Below are 21,419 nucleotides of genomic sequence, written 5' to 3' on the forward strand. Positions count from 1 at the left end.
TATTGGATCACCAATCCTTAGCATTCAAAACCACTAATTAATTTGGTCCTTAATTATATAAGCACAAAATATAACGTTAGCATTTTGTGTCTATTTTGAGGGTGTAAGACGACGAAAGAAAAGAAAACATTGAGGATAATCACGCAAAGCTAAAAGCATATAAGGAGATTCCAGTATTCCAGATACATAATATAATTGTACTCGTACAAGCCACTATTATCTGGCGGGCGACAGGCGTACGGCGCCCGCACCTTCCCCGCCACCCTCAGTCGTCCTACCCCGTCGCCCCCGTACCGCACAGGCGAGGACTCATTTAAGCGGTCGGTCTATAGACAGTTGCTCACATATCCCAAATAAATATATCCTGCAGCATACTCAGCGACTGAGACTGCGTATCGTTGGCGGCTGTCAAATCTACTGTCACGTACTTAGCAGCCTCCAGGATCCTGAGACAGGAGGTGTTCTCGGGCGGCAGTTTGTGGCAGAGCTGGGTGAAGAGGGACTTGGCGCAGTCGAAGTGGAAGATGAGGGGGTCCAGGATATCGGGCAAGTCGGTCTGCTTTAGGAGGCAGCAGAGGTGGGCTAGCGTGACGCTGAGCTGTAACAATAACGTTTCATTAACCCATGAAGCGCCCCAAAATTACCGTAGTATGGAACTCCTATACTAGTTACCAGCACACAAGTGACAGTAGGGCGCTCCACGGGTTAAAAGCAACGAATTGGCTAAGTACTTACTAACCCTTTTATTCTAGACAGAGAGCTAGCTACGGAAATAGGTTTGCAATTTATAGAGCAACGAAATCCATCTAGTTAGTGTACCATACTATCATTATTAATTCGGGCGCCTGCCAGCTGTTCAGACCATTCATAACTTAGCAAAGCTCTGTTAAATTATCTCCCTTTCTCACACAACACAAATGCCAAAATGAAGTATAGGGACAAACGATTATCAAGGGCTTTTTAGACTTGACAATGGTTTATGAATAACCCTATTTATTGGCAAAAGATGGGTGGGTGGGTTGAGATATAGGTAAATGTACCAAGACTTGGGCCCCATTGAGTCGCAGACAACATCACAAAAGTAATTCTAAATAAAACATCCAGGTCGTATTTTCACTGGCAAATCTAAACCCTTGACTTCAGGGCAATAAATGGCGTAAAGCAAGTTTAAAATTTCTTTAATTGCTAATTTGGAAGGAACAACAAAACACGATGGAGAGCTGTGAGAAGCTTAGTATAAAATAATTTACCCTGGTCATAATATCTAAAATTGTAAGTAAGCAGCATTCACGAAAGAAAATTCAAGTAGCTGAATTAATAAAAAATCGCGTTTGATATTAACGCCGCAACTGCATGATCTCTATAGGTATACTCGGTAAAGTCCCAGAAACCTTCCCACTCGGTACTTTGGAAATATTTCCTTTTTTCCTATAAGCAATTCTTGATAAAGATAAGTTGTAAGCAACTACATATTTTCACAAACTCATCACGTTTATTTAAAAGTAATTAACTTTTTTCCATTTATTATCTATTTCAAGAGAAATAATATTGCTTAATTAGTCCACTCATTATTATTGTTTACTTGTATTCATTTCGGTCGCTTAATTTGGTGTACTGTTGTTGTGGGGCAGATAACGAAAGTTGTTGTTATGCTACCTAGTTTTAATTTTTTTAAGCTGTAATCTGTGGCCTAGAAAAGATATGATTCCGGTATCCTGCGATATTCGTGTCGAATATAATAATACTAATCAGTACCGTTAGTCTTTTCTAATATATATTATTACTTAATTCCAAACTATGTATACGATATAAGTTGACTTTTTAACATTAATACAAAACTTCTGCCCAAAATATTACTTTCATCCAGGTTTGAACCATAGGTATCACTAATAAGAGGCGTTCTCGACTGCCGCCATGACGCCTCGCCATATTGCACTCGGGTGGTCGAGGCGTGGAGTGCTACCGCTGCGTTAATGCGCACTTTGAAATTTTTGCAGTCTCTGGTTAGGATGCAAGGGTATGGAAAGACTTGGCTCTACAAAGGCATATTTCTCACCTGTTCAATCAGATTATCCTTATGCCTGTACTCGGTGAAATCATCCACATTAGCCGCGTTCTCCATTGCCGCCATGATGCCTCGCCACACGAGCGGGAACAGTTCGCCATATTGCGCTCTGGTGGTCGGGGCGCGCAGTGCTACCGCTGCGTTGATGCGCACTTTGAGATTCTTGCAGTCGCGGGTGAGGGTGCAGAGGTTTTGGAAGACTTGGCTCTGAAATAAACGGTGTAATATGAGTGTAGAACTGTAGATTCGTCAGATATGCCCAGTCATATTAACCTTTTGAGCGCCACAGACGGCAATTGACGTCAACGCAAAATCGTGACAACGACGCCAAAGACGGCATTTGACGTCGATCGTTTTTTGATGAAGATCTACTGAAAAGCACCCACTTTAAGGTTGGCATTATTTATTCACAAAACTAAATTTTACCCCCGTGGCGTCAGTGGCATGGCAAATGGATACTCCGTTTGGCGTTCAAAAGGTTAAAGCACTGACCAGTAAACTAAATTGCGCTTTATTCTATTCTGAGCGTTTTCTTGGTTGCATGATAAATGAGCTTGTGGTACGCTTTAGGAACCTCATCCCACGAATTGGTGCAGGCATTAGAAACTCATTGGTACGGGTCGGAGAGAGTTCAAAACCGCGGCCTTCGCTTTGAAAGTCGCAGCCCTTACCGCTAGGCCACCATCACTTATTATAAGCCATACTGACCCATTTAGCCGAACCTCTCACTCATTTATTCGAACAGGGCAGCCTACTTGGGGTTCAATGTCCTAATACTAGTACAAATTACCTCCAATGAAATTTAAATCTTAATGAAATTGGAACAGACTTCCTTTTATTTTGTTTCGTTCGAATTTAAAACAAAACAAATTCAACTCTCTAATACCGTTGATTAATTCGAGTGCCAATTTTCCTTGTATGGTGGCCGCTACATTAACGTACCTATTTACTATTATGTTAAAAGTATCTAGCGATATTTTTATAAAGTAATTCAAAGAGGGCCCACTGATTAACAGTCCGCCGGACGGTATCGGCCTGTCAGTTGTACGGAACTGTCAAAATTTTGTTCTAACTGACAGGCCGATACCGTCCGGCGGACTGTTAATCAGTGGGCCCCTTAACTCTTGTGTTCTCACCTGCCATCCACTAAAACAAGTGAACAAATCCTCATTCCTCATAGCATTCCCCATCGCGTAGCAAGCGTTCCACCGCACCTTCATGTTGCTCACTTTGCACGCGCACTCCAAAAGTTTCGCTATTGCCGCTTCGCATAACACCTTGAATTGCGGGTCCCGTTGCAGATTGGTCTGTTTTATTAGGCGCAGTATGTTGCCAAGTCCCCGCATAGCACTCATCTTGACCTAAAATATAAGAAAAATAACCAATAGAGGCTTAAGCTATGTTAATTTTCCAAATCAAATTACGGAAGCGAATGCGAGAATAGAAAAAAACCGGGCAAGTGCGAGTCGGACTCGTGCACGAAGGGTTCCGTACCATAATGCAAAAACATGCAAAAAAAAAACGGTCACCCATCCAAGTACTGACCCCGCCCGACGTTGCTTAACTTCGGTCAAAAATCACGTTTGTTGTATGGGAGAGTATTTTTAGTATTTGTTGTTATAGCGGCAACAGAAATACATCATCTGTGAAAATTTCAACTGTCTAGCTATCACGGTTCGTGAGATACAGCCTGGTGACAGACGGACGGACGGACGGACAGCAGAGTCTTAGTAATAGGGTCCCGTTTTACACTTTGGGTACGGAACCCTAAAAACGAAAGCGGTGATTTGCGCCGGGTGGCACGTTACGGTACCCTCTTTTTATAATAACAGTGTAAGGGCCGACTAAGACCACAGGTACTTCAATTGAAAAAAATAATTACATTTTTCTAGACAGACTGCAACCCCTTTTACAAACATTGCACATTCTCCACACAGTTGGGAAAAGCTTGATCAAAGAAGGAAAACTAAATATGCTCAGTTTCATTATCACAAAGTCATAACTATTTACAACCGCATTATCCCGCTTATAGCCGCATAATTGCTTGTATAAATATTCACTTTATCTACTGCAAACGTGGGCTAATACAACATAAATCGCACGTGTCCATAATCCGTCAGCAAATAATTACATATCCTGTTCAAAAACAACGTACGTGACAAGATCATTTATAACTACATACGCCGTTCCTACATTCGTTCGTAAGAACACATTAATAATCCTCCCCTCAGAGCGGAAAGGTCGTAAGCGGTAAAAATAACATTATGGAAAACGACGTTTGGCAAATAACCCAATTATGAATTTAGTAATGTGCTCCGTGTTAAAAGAGCGTAAGCGACACGCATATCCTAAAGAAATACCTCCTTCTTCTACTAACCTTATCATTATCAGCAGCACACTTTATGCTGACCTCCAGCAGACGCAGCAAGAGTCGATCGTCGATATCGTCTATCTCCGGATCATCCCTGTAAGTAAACTTGAACTTTAAACACATACATATAGAGTGTATAATAGTATGAAAAGTCGGGGGCCACAGGCCAACAGAACTTTTATAATAGGAAAGCTTAGTTAACGTTTTCTTATCGGTCAATGAAATGCGATTAGTTCAGAACAAATATTTAATATAACAAACGTAATTGAAGCGTGAACTATCAAACATTTGTAGGCATATATTACAAAATTATAATGGAATGTTATGGAAAGTAAGCAATTTCAGTGCATGTTGATATTGTTAAACAAGAGCGAATTTAACTGTTTTGTTACGACACGAGTTAGTGGGAAGAAATAGAAAATATGTAAAAGTAAAGTAAATTTAGTATTTTAACAAGATATCGTCGGGTGACAAGCAAAAGTCACTAAGTACTATCAATAAATAAAAGTAACAATGCACTTTATTACACTTGTAACACGGTTTATTGTCCAATAATTTCAATGGTGTTAGTGACTTTTGCTTGTCACCCGACGATATAGCAAATATAATATACTTTGATAATCTTCCTCTTTTTTAAATTATCTTTGCTAACAATATAGAACATAACATAGTTCTTACACATTTAAGACGAGCGCGTCGCTCAGGTTTCCTAGCGCCCAGGCGCCTTTTGTTCTAACCACCAATGACGACTCCGCTAGAGCACGTAGTATATTCTCCCCGCAGTCACTCACGAAACCGATATCCTGGAAATCAAAATTCTTATTACAAATGGCTATAAGGTCGACTTGGTAAGGGCTTGTGCACAAATCACGCGAGGTTCGATAGGGGGAGGGGGGGTCACGAAAAAATCACGATAGATCACGTTGGGGAGGGGGGCTATAAGGAAACTTCACGTGTATTTTTCTACAGTGAACGAAACTAAGAAAAAACACCTACCACGTGTTCAGATACTTTTTTACGGTTTCGTTAAACATAAATCTTCACTCTGCAAAATGCAAAATTCAAAATAGCGAGTCTATTTAACGATAATAGAATAATAAACAAGATTTTTTATATACAATACTATTTATCTTAAAATTAGGTTGAATGTGAAAATTTCACAAAAATACACGTGAGGTTGTGTGGGGGAGGCGGGGTAGCCAAAAACCTCACCAAATATCACCAAGGGGGAGGGGGGCTCAAAAAGTAGCCGATAACACCTCGCGTGATTTGTGCACAACCCCTAAGGACTCAGAGAGAGAGAGTCATTCAAATTATATAATAAGGATTAGACTCTCTCTAGAGTTTGAAGCGACTTTGTATCAAGTAAGGCACCTTTTAAAAAATATGCCACGCTACGGAGTCACTTCTGTCACAAGTGAAACCTGAGATATACAAAATAATTAATAATACAGTAAAATACCCCATTTAAGACTATGAAGCCGTAGTAAGAAATAGTGTAATACGTAGACGTCAAAAACACGAGTAGATAATTGGCTCTCATTTGCTACTCTCTAATGTTTAATAGAAGCAAATCAAGACGAACTAGCGTCATGAACCATAAATTATGTACTTATATTTCGTAAACAAATTGATTAAGAGAGCGTTTACATCAGATATAACTGCGTAACTATTTATTATGTATGGATGTCCGTCAATGAATGCCTATTCAAATTGAGTACCTACACTACCCACCTATTCTCAAATTTTGCCTAATGAGAGAGTGAGACACAAATGAAATTGGACAGGTGAATACCACCCTTATTTATATAATTTTGATAAGTCACGCAACATTGCGAAAAATAAATGAATACACGTGTGGCCGGATTGTTAAGTTTATAAAAACCGGGCAAGTGCGAGTCGGACTCGCGCATGAAGGGTTCCGTACCATAAAGCAAAAAAAAACGGAAATAAATGCAAAAAGAAAACGGTCACCCATCCAAGTACTGGCCACGCCCGACGTTGCTTAACTTTGGTCAAAAATCACGTTTGCTGTATGGGAGCCCCACTTAAATCTTTATTTTATTCTGTTTTTAGTATTTGTTGTTATAGCGGCAACAGAAATACATCATCTGTGAAAATTTCAACTGTCTAGGTATCACGGTTCGTGAGATACAGCCTGGTGACAGACAGACGGACAGACGGACGGACAGCGAAGTCTTAGTAATAAGGTCCCGTTTTACCCTTTGGGTACGGAACCCTAAAAAGGAAAGTAGTAAAATTATCATAGTTCATAACATAAGGAATGACGGAGCTAAACCTAACCCTGCCCTAGAGAAGATGGGAAGAGAAACATCAAAAAGAGAAAAAATATGTCAGGTCATAAAAACCTTACATCAAAACTTTATACAGGTACATGGGCATCAATTGAAAATTTAATGAAGAGTCTTCTGAACGACTAAATAGGATTCTTCTAACATTCTGACCTTTTTACTGTCCGTACCTTGTTAAAACTTTGAAATGCAACGGACTTGCTTCTCTGAGTGTCCGGAACATGACGGTCATGGCGAAGGCGCGCACCGCGGCCGCTCGCACCGCCGCCGCCTCCTCGTCGCTGCACGAACCCACCAGTAGGGTGCAGCATAGTACTTGTAAATGTCGCTGCAGTGTACTTACTTCTCTGAGTGTCCGGAACATGACGGTCATAGCAAGGGCGCGCACCGCGGCCGCTCGCACCGCCACCTCCTCGTCGCTGCACGAACCCACCAGTAAGGTGCAGCATAGTACTTGTAAATATCGCTGCATTGTACTTACTTCTCTGAGTGTCCGGAACATGACGGTCATAGCGAGGGCGCGCACCGCGGCCGCTCGCACCGCCGCCTCTTCGTCGCTGCACGAACCCACCAGTAGGGTGCAGCATAGTACTTGTAAATGTCGCTGCAATGCAAATAAACTATATAATTTCTGGCATAGTGTGTGTACTGATATACATAATAATAATTAATATAATTCATAACTTGTGTATTAAGTTTTTAAGATATAATTAACCCATAATATGTATGCTAGTTTTAAGGTATTTAACTATGTGGCAATAGCTGCTTGTTAATAAATTTTTTTTTTTCATAAAACTTATCCCATGAATAAGAGTTTCCTTGTTTGTGAAAACCGTAAAAATGTTATGAGTTTAGTAGACATTAGACAGATAAAAGAATTGTCATGAGATACCGTTAAAATACTTAGTTGAAATTCAAACATACCGGTAACTCCTTAAACGACCGCTCGCCTATATTAGCAATGCAGTCACACACCGTGGCCTTGCACTGGGGATTATCGTGACATTGTAGCACGGTTGACAGCGGCGTTAGTAGTTTCTGCCACATGTACATACATTGGCTCACGGGTGGAGATTCATTTGATTGTTCTGGAACAAAGCTTATAATAATAGCAAAAATAATTAAGCCATAACCCGGAATACTGTTCACTTTTTCTACAATAGTCCCAATGCCTGCTGCGACCGGTTCATGAGTGTTTATTGTTGCGCCTGTGAACGGGTTCCAGCAGGCGTTCTACATGACATTAAAGCTCTCCAAAAGGCCTCTACGTGTTGGATCTATATCCCCACGCAAGCCTATCAAAAGACCGGAATTTATAGGGCCGTGGAATCCAAAATGGAGAAGTAAAAATAAAAACAAAGACCCGTAAAATAATACAAAATATTTCAACCAATAATTGCAGTAGATGACGGTTTGGCGCCATAAGTTTTGTGTTAACTAGATTGCCAAAAGTTAGCATTAGACTTAGTTACCGCATACTTTACAATGCCACACATACGCGTTGCCGGCCCTTTAGAATCATATAGGTACGATCCTTTTTTGAAGAACTTCATACCTACTGTAAACTCCCAAAGAAACTTCGGCAGGGTTATCAGATAATAAGAAAGGAGTTACTGTTACTGCTGTTAAGCGGTTAATGTGGATGTATGCAAGTCCAAAGGCCAAAGGTCTCCACGCGCCTTTCTGTTTCTTTAGAAACCTGTATCTACTCTTTTTTTTACAACACCATATAGTATTCCGCAGAGATGACCTCGACGAGTATATCATCAAATAATAATCATTTAAACACTTACCCAGTTTCTGTATAGCATCTCCAATAATGCTAACGGTTTTCGCTGCATGTAACGTGACATCCTGGTGCTCGTGTTGCAACATCTCGACCAGAACGTCCGCTAACAGTGTCAAGTGCGGTTGTAGCAAGTCCCGGAGGTGGTGGAACGCTATGGCTGAGAGGACTTGTAGAGATTCTAGTATCACAGGGATCGCTGAGGGCTTACATTTCTGTAAAGAAATAGGTATAGGTACCCTAAGTACGAGTAATATTTGTAAGCAGGCAGTGAGGTGCGCGCGGGCGCGAGTACGAGTGCACGCGTCTGTGTGCGTGCATTACACACACAAATACAGTATCTCACGTCGCGGTTACGCCCCGTCAGAGCGACGGGTATGTTCACCTTGAAATCTCAAAATGGAGAACGAGCTCAGCTCCTGTTTCGTCTTAATATATATTATAGGTCTCGCAACTGAGAGAGAAGCGAACGATAACCGAATGACCCAACCGTAAACTTCGAATTTCAAGTCTCCATATTCCTTCTCTATCATTATACATATGTCGTTATTGGAGTGAGAGAGATAGAGATACCGAAACTTAGAAGGTTATGGTAAATTCCAAGAATTCCAAGTTTAAAACAGCAGCAGTCACCGTGACAATGTTTTTCAACTTTTAATTTTAATTTGGGTGTCTCCAATCCTGGCCCTTACTTATAGCCCGCTAAAAATAAGCGAGAGAGCCAAAAATCTCAAAACTCGGCCACAAAAAGGCAGTGGGATGGCCGAAAGCCTAACCGTACCCCTTATGAAAGAGTTAGAAGACCCATCATTTAATTTAAAATACTTACAATAACTTCATTATCCTTGAAACTCCAACCCATATTTCTAAAGCATATATCTAAAATCCAACTTTTGAAATAATGTACATTTTTCTCTTCACATATTTCTTCTATACATTGTTGTTCCACTGCAGTAAACATTTCATCATCAGAATATCCTTCTTCAAAATCATCACATTCTTCATTAGTATCATTTTCTTTGTGTATTTGATTAACAGGTTTTGCTTGAGCTGTGTCTTTTTCTATAGATTTTAGTACCTCGTCTACTTTGGGATCAATAGAGAGAACACATCCCATGGTGATTAGGGCCCCGACTTGCAATGTTACATCTGAAACAATAACGCGTACTAAGAAAATATACAAAATTTAGGTTAAATTAGGACTTGGCAGGATACATATGATGAATGCTAGCTATATACAGTTCTAAAAAATAGATCTCATAAGATAGAGAGAGGAAGACCACAATGGAGATGGCGGGAAGATACAATCTTGTCCAATTGCGAAGAGTAGTGGGAATGTGAATGTGTATTCGATTAGCGTTTAGTTCGATGGTAATAAAATAATTAAACAAGAAAATCGAAGAGTTTTCTTTATTACTAACACGCTGCGTGCCCTCTATCTTCCTCAAGGTGCCGATATAATCCGTGGTACTGATCACCTTTAAGTGCAGAAGTAAATTATTTGCTCTATACAGAAACGCATACATTTTTGTGTAAGAGTGATGGCAGGCCGGCCGAAATGTTAACGGAACGGTGGCCGCTTGCAGACGAAAGGAGTGCCTGGCATCCGTTGGCTCGTTGGGTGGATGCCATTCGATAGATTGCGGGTCACTTCTGGATGAGATTGGCTCGGGACCGAGAAAGTGGCGTACTCGAAGAGAGGCCTATGCTCAGCATTGGGCGATAAAAGGCTGATATGATGATGATGATACATTTTTGTTTTAGATCATATGATCGCATTGCGCATATGCGCAATATTAATTTAAGATTTAAACTTACCCTTGTGCACCAGGAATTTCCTGGACGCTCTAACCAGCTCGCTCACAAGTCCTGTCCTCATTTTATAATACGGCGTGGCCTGCAGCAGCGCCGCGCAGCATTTAAGCGCGACTAGTATGACCGCGTGGCTTCGCTCGCTGTCCAATATGCTAGTTAACACTTTGTGCATACAGTCGATCATGAAGCCGAGTGATACGGAGAAGGGGATGAAGGAAGCGTTGTCTTTTTTACTGGAAGTAATAATATTTTTAATGTTTTAACACTACCACAGTACTAAGATATAGATAGCGGAAGTAGGTATAGTGTTGTACCTAACTCAGTAACTAACTTCAGCCTGCGACAAGTACATCCTAGAGCAAAGCAGCGCCACTATCACGCTCAGCACGCTCGCCCTGTTATTAGTCGTGGGGTCAGTGACCGCACGCACAGTTGACTAAGGTCTTAGCAGTTTATTGTCCATGTATTAAACCAACAGGTATATTAACATACCTAACTTCAGCCTGCGACAAATACATCCTAGACCCGGAAAGCAGCGCCAATATCACGCTCAGTACGCTCGCCCTGTTATTCGAAGTGGGGTCAGTGACCGCACAGTAGGCTAGGGTCTTCCTAGCAGCGTCTGTTGCGCTCCAGTTGTCGACTTCTGGTGAATCAGGTAGGAGGGCCCACCAGTATCCGAACATGTCTCGCTTTTCCGTTACCTGGAATGACAAGTGTCGACTTGTTAATGTTACTTCAATGTTGACTCAATATTCAAGGTGCAGGGAAGGAAGCCGAAGGATTTAAACCCCTAGCACTAGTGCAACTGTATCATGCGCGCAACACATACTTCTGGTCTCTGTATAATAGAATTAATTAGATAGAGAATGGTAGACTGTTTCATCCACAACTTAATTCAACCACCTGAGAGCTCACGATCGTCGCTCTCACTAACCAGTGAGTACTCAATCGCCGAGGCCGAAACCGGCTAGGACCGGATGATGATGACGATAATTCATTGACAGTCCCAATGCATGCTAAAGAGGGCATAAGAATCGGCCTTGCGACGTCAGCCTACCGCACTAAATTTCAATAGTATAGTTAGTTGGTAGAGCTGTGGGCTTGTATTTTAAGGGCTCATTTCAGCGAAATGATATACATGGAAGTATTCTGTCCGCTCAATTATGACCCAACGCAAACTACCCCGCGATAGGCGGTACTTACAAACTGCTCGATTGGCAATCTCAGTACGCGACCGAGATGACAGTCAGTGACAAATGGCTAAATTGATTTATAAAAACAACGTTTTTGTAATTAAATTATATTCATGTGTCGTGAAGTGGTGCAGAAGTTATTTTAGTTCATACCAAGGACAATGGAATCACTTTTCACTTGTAGTAAACAGATAGCTTCAGTAAAATTTGGAAAAAACATGACGATTTGTTTTCAATACTACCGTGCTAAGCTAAAACGTAACTGTTATATATGTATATTGGTGGAGGGTAGGGTTAATTCTCCCCGCGCGCCCTCTGGCGCCGGCACTTTTGTAACGTTTGTCAGTCCGGTAATAAACCTATGTACTGAACGCACGGTTTTCTATTTAGCACCCCCGAGAACCCTTCGTACCATTCCCCTGGGCTTATATATACCAATTGGCGACGAGATTCTTCGAGCTTCACGCGAGCAGTGTTGGCAGTGGCACGAGAACGCGTTGTTTTGCGCAGTATAGTGAAGATAAGAAAATAGTGGCGGGTAACGGCAAGATGGCGGTGGGCAAGTTGGAGCCGTTCGATATTCACAAAGGCAGCTGGGAAGCGTACAAGGACCGAGTGGAACAATATTTTGTGGTGAATGAGATCAAAGAAGAGAGGAAAGTTCCACTGCTGATCACGTTGATGGGTGCAGAGGCGTACGAGCTGTTAGTGACTTTGTGTACGCCGGCAAAACCGTCTACTTTAAAGTACGACCAAATTCAAAAACTGTTATCCGATCATTTACAGCCTACGCCCAGTGTTTTGGCCGAAAGGTACAAGTTTCGTCAGCGTAAACAAGCAAAAAGTGAAACGGTAGCAGATTACTTAGCGGATTTGAAGAAATTAAGTAGGTTTTGTGACTTTGGTACTTGGTTGGACGACAGTGTAAGAGACCAGTTTGTGTGCGGCTTACATAGTGAGAGCATTCGTTTACGGTTATTTACTGAAAAGGACCTTAAATTAAAAACGGCTATAGACTTAGCGATTGCAATGGAGGCGGCGGAGTTGAACGCAGCGGAGGTAGCTCGTCGAAATAATCCGGGAGGCGAGCGAGAAGCGGCCGGTTGCCATGCAATTAGCGAAGCAACGAGTGCGAGCGGTGTGTTACGGGCTAGAGCGAGAGGCTACACACGAGCGGCAGCAAGTCGCACCGAAGGCACGCGAGGCGGCGCGACGACAAGCGGGAGCGGGCGAGCATGGCCGAACGGACAGCGTAGATATAATGGCGGCGCTAGCGCGGACATGACACTGACAGCTGATTATGGTCGAACAAAAGTAGGTCACGGTCAACTTTGTTCGGTTTGTGGACGGGATCATTGCAGTGAAACATGCAAATTTAAATTATATTCATGTCGTGTGTGCAACCAGGAGGGACACTTAAAGAAGATGTGCCCGCGATTGTCCCGTTCCGTGGGACACCATTATGTTATTACGGAAACGGGAAACCAATCGACCCCGGATGATGATTTAGAGGTAACAAATCTTTCTTTTGTTAAACAAAACAAGGCTGATTCCAAATATCCGCCGTACAAAATGATGATAAATGTGAACAATAGGGATATATTTATGGGAATTGATACTGGCAGCCGAATTTCATGTATTAGTACGCAATTTTATGAAACTCATTTTAGTGATTGTGTGTTAGATACCAGCAATTTGAGGTTAAGTTATTTGACAGGAGAAAGTGTGCCTACGTCAGGAATGATAAAATCTGTAGTGCGTTTGGGCAACTTGAGTAAAGTTTTGAACTTGTATGTAGTAAATAATGGCAAGGAAAACTTGTTAGGAAGAGAATGGTTAGAGGAATTTGGGATTATTAAGAGGGTTAAGCAACAGTTAGAATTAATGCATTATGTAAAACCGAATGAAGTTTTTGATTTGACGGAATTTAGTTCCAGATTTAAAGACGTATTCTCGGAGGGGCTGGGCCGGTACAATGGCGGGCTGGTCACGCTGCGGGTGAGAGACGGCGCCAGGCCGGTATTCATGCGCGCGCGGCCGCTGGCGTACGCCCTTCGTGGACCAGTGGAGCGGGAGCTCGAGCGACTGCAGCGCGAAGGTGTCATCACACCAGTGGAAACAGCAGACTGGGCAACTCCAATTGTGCCCGTGGTCAAGTCAGATGGATCCCTCCGGATTTGCGGAGACTACAAGATAAGTTTGAACAAGTATTTAGAAGTGGACCGTTTTCCCTTGCCAAGAGTAGAAGATTTGTTTGCCAAATTACATGGTGGTAAGAAGTTTAGTAAGATTGACCTGTCACAGGCATATGCACAGCTAGTTCTGGATGATACCTCCAAGTATACAGTCATAAACACACACAAGGGCCTATTTAAATATAATCGTCTTATATATGGTCTATCCTCGAGCCCCGGAATATTTCAGAGGATTCTGGAACAAATGTTTGTGGACATACCTCGAGTTGGTGTGTTTTTAGATGATGTGGTTATTACAGGGTTAGATGATCAAGAACATTTAAAGAATTTAACTGCAGTTTTTGAGCGACTACAAAAGTATGGTTTAAAAATTAAAAATGAAAAATGCTCTTTCATGTCGGAATCTATAACATACTTGGGTTATGTAGTAAATAGTGAAGGTATTCATACTTGCCCTAAGAAGATAGAAGGAATAGTGAATGCAACTACACCTAGCAACGTAACGGAGCTGAGATCCTTTATAGGCATGACAATGTACTATGCTAAATTTGTAAAAAATATTAGTACAATAATGGCCCCATTATATGCACTATTAAAGAAGGAAATGAAGTTTAATTGGACAGCGGAGTGTGATATGGCCTTTAATGAAATTAAACATTTATTGTCTTCCAGCAAGGTGTTGGTGCACTATTCACCGGATCTGCCGCTGATTCTGACTACTGATGCCAGCAGCTATGGAGTGGGCGGCGTTATATCACACATTATGCCAGATGGTACAGAGAGAGCTATAGCATATGCTTCCCGAGTTTTGAATAAAGCAGAACGAGCATACTCACAGATTGACAAAGAAGCACTGGGAATCATATACTCAGTAAAAAAATTCCATCAATTCCTGTATGGTCGTCGGTTTGTTTTAAGAACCGATCACAAACCATTCGTGACAATCTTTGGGGACAAAGCCGGTATTCCAGTAATGGCTGCCAGCCGCTTGCAAAGATGGGCAGTGATCCTGGGTGGCTATCAATACGACATTGAATACATTCCAACAGCTAAGAATGCAGCGGATGCATTATCAAGATTACCATCGACTAGTCAGGATGTCAAGGACTATACAGAAGTAACATATATAAATTTTGTGCAAGATTTCCTACCTATAACCAGCATGGAGGTGAGGAAAGAGACAGAAAAAGATGAAACATTAAGGAAAGTAAACCAATTTTTAAGCAGGGGCTGGCCAGATCATTGTTCAGAGGAAGAAATGAAACCATATTTTGCACGAAGACAAGAACTATACACTGATACTGGCTGCATTATGTGGGGGTATCGGATGGTCATACCAGCAACACTGCGACCTACTATTATGAAGGAATTACATAGCAGTCACCAGGGTATGGTGAAAATGAAAGGCATAGCCCGCAGTTTCGTTTGGTGGCCAGGTATTGATAAAGATATTGAACAAATTTGCAAGCTTTGTGCAATCTGTGCGGCAGACGCAGCGGCAACTGCGAAGTCAGCACCACAGCCCTGGCCATACCATGAGCAAGCATGGAGTAGACTACACATCGATTTTTTAGGCCCCTTTGAAGGAAGAATGTTCTTTGTCATTGTGGATTCCACATCAAAATGGATTGAAGCTTTTGTAATGCAGAGGACTACAGGAACTGCGGTGATTAAGGTATTAATGGAGATATTTGCTCGCTTCGGGTTGCCAAAAGAAGTGGTTTCAGACAATGGACCGCCCTTCACGAGTCAGGAAGTGGATCAGTTCATGACACGGAGTGGAATTAAACACACTTATAGTGCACCATACCATCCCGCTTCAAACGGAGCCGCAGAGGGGGCTGTCAAGCTATGTAAACGGGCTCTGCGGAAAGCCACCAAAGAAAAGGTAGACTTGGATGTGGCATTGCAGTCCTTTTTATTTAACTACCGGAATTGTCCACACAGTACCACAGGTGAGTCTCCAGCCATGATATTACAGAAACGAGCTCTGCGCTGTAGGCTAGACTTACTTCAACCAGGCGCCACAGTCGATCAACGAGTCCGGCAAGCTCAAGGCAAGCAGGTGGAAAGGTTCGCTAGCAAACCATCATATCAAATGAAGCAGGAAGATCCAGTTTGGTTGCAGGAATACAGCGGCCCCGATAAATGGGTGCCAGGAACAATATCGGAGGTAAAAGGAAACCGCAACTATGTCGTGACAAGGGAAAACGGTACCACCAGTCATAGGCATACTGATCAACTAAAGAAAAGATTCAAATATTGTGTACCACACGGGACCCAATTTAAAAACAAGGAGGATATAGGTATAGAAGTGCCACAGTCGGTCGAGCTTCCGACCCAGACCGCTCAGGACGCGCCCGCGGCGCCCGCACAGCCCGGCACCAGTACCGACCCGCCCGCTCAGGTTAAAAGTCATGAGAGTAAAAGAGTTAGACGCCCGCCCGTCAGATTTGGTTTTGAGATAGATTAAGTTTCACAATATTCTTGTTAATTGCTTTTATAATTAAGGTAAATGTCCTAGGGCTTGACCTACTGTTTCTAAGTGGGAATACACAGATATCACCTTCGTTTGACATGGAAGGTAAAACTAACGAACCACGGTCAAGCTCTGGAGCACACGGTAAATTTATATGTTCAATAACTACTGTTATTTAAGAAAAGGGGTGTTATATATGTATATTGGTGGAGGGTAGGGTTAATTCTCCCCGCGCGCCCTCTGGCGCCGGCACTTTTGTAACGTTTGTCAGTCCGGTAATAAACCTATGTACTGAACGCACGGTTTTCTATTTAGCACCCCCGAGAACCCTTCGTACCATTCCCCTGGGCTTATATATACCAGTAACAACTGCATACGACTTTCATAACAACATACGACTTTTTAAATTGCGAGGATAATAGGGATGGTGTTATGCCAAATGAAGTAGACTATTTTATTAACTTGTGTTTGGTTTAGGTATTTTCTATATAATTATAAATAAATTCCTTCTTACAGATTTGTATTTTACTTTTTTATTTCATGAGATGGAGCTATAAAAAAACTACCTAGTTATTTCAAATTAATAATCAAATTTGGTATTGCCATTTTACATTACTTTCCATTCAGATTTCCACAAGATGCTATTCGCAGAGAACTATGGAAAAAAGCGTCCAATTAGAGAGACATGAAATTGAGTGGATGCCTGGCAAGATATCTAGAATGGTGTACTTTCGTTTGGGCCAAATACATTTCGTCAAATTTCACTTCCCAACAAACTTATCGCAATAGTTTCATTTCCCAAAGAAACCTTTAGCAAAGTTACACTTCGCATATAATTTATTTGGTCAAATTATCATTTGGCATGATTTTACTTTGTCAAATGTTATTAGGACAAAAACTTATTTAGCAAACGTTTTTTATTGTCTAATATTATATTCCAAAAAGACATGCTGCGCCGACCCCAAGTGAATGGAACAAGGGCAAGAGAATGATAATTATATTACAATGAAGTATTTGAACAAATTAAATTATAATTATAATTATTTATTATTGTTCAGTTGATGATTATATTCCAAAAAGATGTTTGGTCAAAATTGTTACTTCGCAAATTTGACAAATAAGCATATCTATTTAAAGTAATTTTTGTTATGTTAATATAGGTACGTTAAATTCTACGTAATTTGGGTGGGTTGGGTTAGGTTTGAACTGCGATCCTCACAAAACGGAACCACTATCAGAAAAGTGGGTTAGGTTAGTAGAACTGTGACCCTCACAAAATCGAAATGCTATTAGAAAAGTGGGTTAGGTTAGAACTGCCGTCCATACAGAAACGAAATACTGTGTACTAGAAAAAGGTCATCGAAGTGGATTAATTAATTTAATAGAATAACGAGATGTAAAAAAAATTGCATGTCATTTTAGACTAAAATGTGGTTTAAAAATTGGTAGTTATTTACAATTTTTGGGTTACAATTATTACTTTGGTGTTATTTGCTTTAATAAAATAGCAAGATGTAACAAATTTGGTTATCATTTTATATTAAAATGGAGTTTTAATTTTTAGTGATAATTTACTACATATTTTTGAGGAATGTTTTTTTGACGTTACATTTTACTATGTACATATATGTAATGATCAGCTAAATACCAGACAAATAAATTCCGCAGCCTCCTCTCTATTGGTACCTATGTAAATTGTATGCCATGCAATATTTTGGGACATGTAAGTTATACTTAATGATACATTTGACTAAATAATATTTGGCAAAATGAAACTTGTCCAAGTAATTATTTGCTAAACAATAACTTGCCAAAAAAGACTATTGCTAACTGAAAATATGCGATACGTTGTTTTGCCGAACATTTTTTTGGGAAATGATAATTTGGGAAACATAGTTTGGGATGTGATACTTTGGGAAACGTTATTGGGCCATTCGTTAGTAAACCATCTAGAATATGTTCTATTCATGAGATATAACCCGTGAGATAATCATACCCGGTCTCCTATATGTAGATACATTTTTCCTATCATGCTTTCACTGAATTAATTTAACAAATGCACACAGAAAAGAGCGGCAAATTTAGAAAAAGTAAGCGCCCGAACGGCTGTGGTCCCATACAAAATTTTCATTTTGCACCTTTTTCTACTGACAAACTTGCTTGACCGGCTATATACATATAAAATATTCTGAACTGAAAGTGGGGATTTATTGTGACTCCGCCTGTTCAAATATTTTTGACCCGATTTATGTACCCATGTAAATTTTGCAGACTGTATAGCCAGTCCGATTTCTAAGATCAAGTTCGCCATACATTTACTGTGGCGTACTTGATCTTAGAAAAACGGACAGACTATACCTGAACGTGACTTCGCACTGCCATACAGAATATACAGATAGATAATAAAATATACAAAATACTTATTATAGCGGAATACATTTATACAACAATGATATATATTTCAATAATTATATAAACTGTACAGAAATTTGATTTGAATACAAACTTACCCTTATTAACACTAATAAGAGATTAGCAGCACTCTGCCTCACTCTAGACTTCAAAGCAACCAGCTTAGCTTCTCTACTGCTCTCAACGTCTGAAGCATCAGAATCGCTGGTCAGCACCCAATAGTTCCTGCCTTTCTGAGGCTCCAAATAGTTTTGACTAGCCGGTCGATATGTTGAATTGTTTTCAAAAGTATCCACCTCTCTCATTAGACTCTTTTCTGATACCGGTATTTCCTTTTTCAAACTTTCAATGGCATTGTTTCTCTGCCTTCTCAGTTTTTGTTTCTGAAGAAAAATGAGAAAATGATTTCATCATCATTATATCAGCCAGAGGAGAAGATGTCCACTGCTGGGTGTAGGCCACCCCCAAAGAATGCCACAAGGACCGGTCTTGCGCCACCCAAATTGAGCCAGAAAATTATTTACTCAAACTAAATTACAAGACTATTTAGACCCACACCCAGAACTATGTTTAAAGAAAGTGTGGCCCTAATTTTATATTCTAACTAGACTTTCTAAATTCTAATATATAACTCTAAATCTCACAACAATATTTCTAGAAGTAAAAAGTGAAGTCATGCATTTTGACTTTATATATGACTAGATATATTTATTATACTATAATCTTTTACAAGACTAGTTGCTCAGGGCCTTTATGATTCCTAAAACACACAAAGGTGTAACCTTCAAATAAACTATGATAACTATGCCAAATATGTTTGTAGCCAAAATCTGCCTACAGATGCAACTCTTAGGTTAATAAGACATCAATGTATTCATACCTTACCACCTTTTGGATTCCGATTTATAGTATTAGGTACAGCTGCAATGGTTTGTTGTGCTGGCATGATCTTCTCAGGTTTCAGACCCTGAACCACAAGACCATAGACAAGGAAGTATCGAGAAATACCCATAAGTTCTGGTAGTGGAATACATACATTCTGGTCATTGAAATGTATTTGAGACAGCACTCTCAATGCAGTAACAACCACCTAAAAATAGAAAAAAAATATAGGCATATTTACTAAAAATTACTACAAATTAATTTAAAAAAAAATTTACGAAAAATTTAAACTCTTAATCTTTGACATGTTTTTTTAAATGATTATAAAACATCTTAACAAGTATGATGTCATATCAAATTTCGTATTTCAGTGGTTAAAGGTTAATCAACACATGACCGAATGAAAATTTTCAAACCAATAAATACCTACTCAAAACTTACTATACTTATATTGACGGGGATATGGACAGTGATTACCTTTTATGGTTCATATCCTGGTCGATATAAGTCTAGCGAAACTAACCATGAATTATTCAAACCTGTTAAGAAAAACTTACTTTACAATACTGATATTCATCTTGCCCTTTTGTTATTCTCAACAAAAAGTTAACAACTAGTTGTGATACTTGTTCCTTTAAATCAGAGCTCAAAATCGGTTGTTCAGATGTCTTGTTTTCATCTGGCACTGAAGTTATTGTACACATGCATTTTAAGGCACTGAGGCAGAGATGGAGCTGGTTTTGTGTTGTGGTCATGCTACATTTGTTTGTGTCGAGAAACCTATTTAAAACTCCTTGGCTGCCTATAAATTCGTCTGAAAACTGAAAATACATACAATTCAAGTAATTAATGAAAAGACACTCATAAAAACATTTAGCTTAGTGCTTTAAAATTGAATGAATAATATGATTTGAAACAGAAAATATTTATATAGCTTTTATTGCATACTACATTTAAAAAAACTGTACACATCATACTACATGCAACTATTTACCCCCTTATTCATAAAACTTTACATTTAGTTAAATTATTTTTTATCCCTTTCTTACAAATACATAACTCAAAATGACAGACAAAGACAAATTGAGGTTTACAAACCTCTACAAGCTACAAGTAGTGTATTTAGAAATAAGGGTTTATGAATAATGTTTACATACCTTTTGAGCCGCAGCAGCATTTAACTGAATAATACACTGAATATTGTGAAGTAAATCAGGTACAACCATGTCAGAGCATGTCTTGAAGCACTGAATATGCCAAAACGCCACTTTTTGCACATAATCTGAGTCCAATTGCAAGTTTTGCTTTGTAACAATACTATTAATTAGATGGGAGGTTTTTGCAGCTAAAACTTCATCAGTAGGTATGATGTTTGAGCATAGTGCTGTTATCAACGTCAGTGCATCCTGAAAAGTTCAAATAATGTTGAAATTCCACTTTAAATTAGTCATACAACAATGTTAGTCCCGAGTTAATAACTGTAGAATTCTTACCTGTTTTTTAACAAACAACTCAGCTTTATAAGGTTTTGCATTAAGCTCATCGATAAGCAAGTTTATTCTTTCTCTATCGTATGCTTTCTTGTAAAGAAGATTACACAGTTCACCGGTAATTACCGAAAAGTTACGGGGTAAATTTGTGCCCATTATAATTCTTGGGTCACAAACTAGCTCATGGAGTAAACGTTCAGAAGTAAATGAAGCAATAAACTTTCAACGATAATAATTGAATTTTTGCAATTATTTATATAAATCTAAGCTTTATTATGCTTCTAACAAACCAATATTTTTACAGATTGGGCCATAAGAGACATCACCACACTCAATCACTCATGCATCCATGACAGTGACATTGACATTGACATTGACATGTGTTACGTTTCGTTATGCGTTTTTTTACCTTAAAA

The 21,419-nt window shown here is 39.9% G+C and overlaps 2 protein-coding genes across 2 annotated transcripts; one reads left to right on the forward strand and one right to left on the reverse strand.

The window, feature by feature from the left end:
- Positions 1 to 310: 310 nt before the first annotated feature.
- On the reverse strand, positions 311 to 21,336 carry LOC134670162 (HEAT repeat-containing protein 6). The gene is made up of 16 exons (XM_063527853.1): positions 21,007 to 21,336; positions 20,671 to 20,919; positions 20,071 to 20,334; positions 19,512 to 19,721; positions 18,730 to 19,014; positions 10,842 to 11,053; positions 10,353 to 10,582; positions 9,364 to 9,683; positions 8,542 to 8,749; positions 7,673 to 7,836; positions 7,230 to 7,352; positions 5,115 to 5,239; positions 4,443 to 4,530; positions 3,202 to 3,426; positions 2,057 to 2,272; positions 311 to 598 (listed from the first exon to the last, which is right to left on the reverse strand). The coding sequence occupies exons 1-16, from the start codon at positions 21,157 to 21,159 to the stop codon at positions 341 to 343; spliced, it is 3,330 nt and encodes a 1,109-aa protein (XP_063383923.1). The 5' UTR covers positions 21,160 to 21,336; the 3' UTR covers positions 311 to 340.
- Positions 12,935 to 16,515, forward strand: LOC134670159 (uncharacterized protein K02A2.6-like). The gene is made up of 2 exons (XM_063527850.1): positions 12,935 to 13,057; positions 13,477 to 16,515. Exon 2 carries the CDS (start codon positions 13,571 to 13,573, stop codon positions 16,211 to 16,213), a length of 2,643 nt encoding a protein of 880 aa, XP_063383920.1. The 5' UTR covers positions 12,935 to 13,057; positions 13,477 to 13,570; the 3' UTR covers positions 16,214 to 16,515.
- Positions 21,337 to 21,419: the final 83 nt, after the last annotated feature.

The sequence above is a fragment of the Cydia fagiglandana genome, chromosome 13 (genome assembly GCF_963556715.1).
Source record: "Cydia fagiglandana chromosome 13, ilCydFagi1.1, whole genome shotgun sequence".
NCBI classification, from domain to species: Eukaryota; Metazoa; Arthropoda; class Insecta; order Lepidoptera; family Tortricidae; genus Cydia; species Cydia fagiglandana.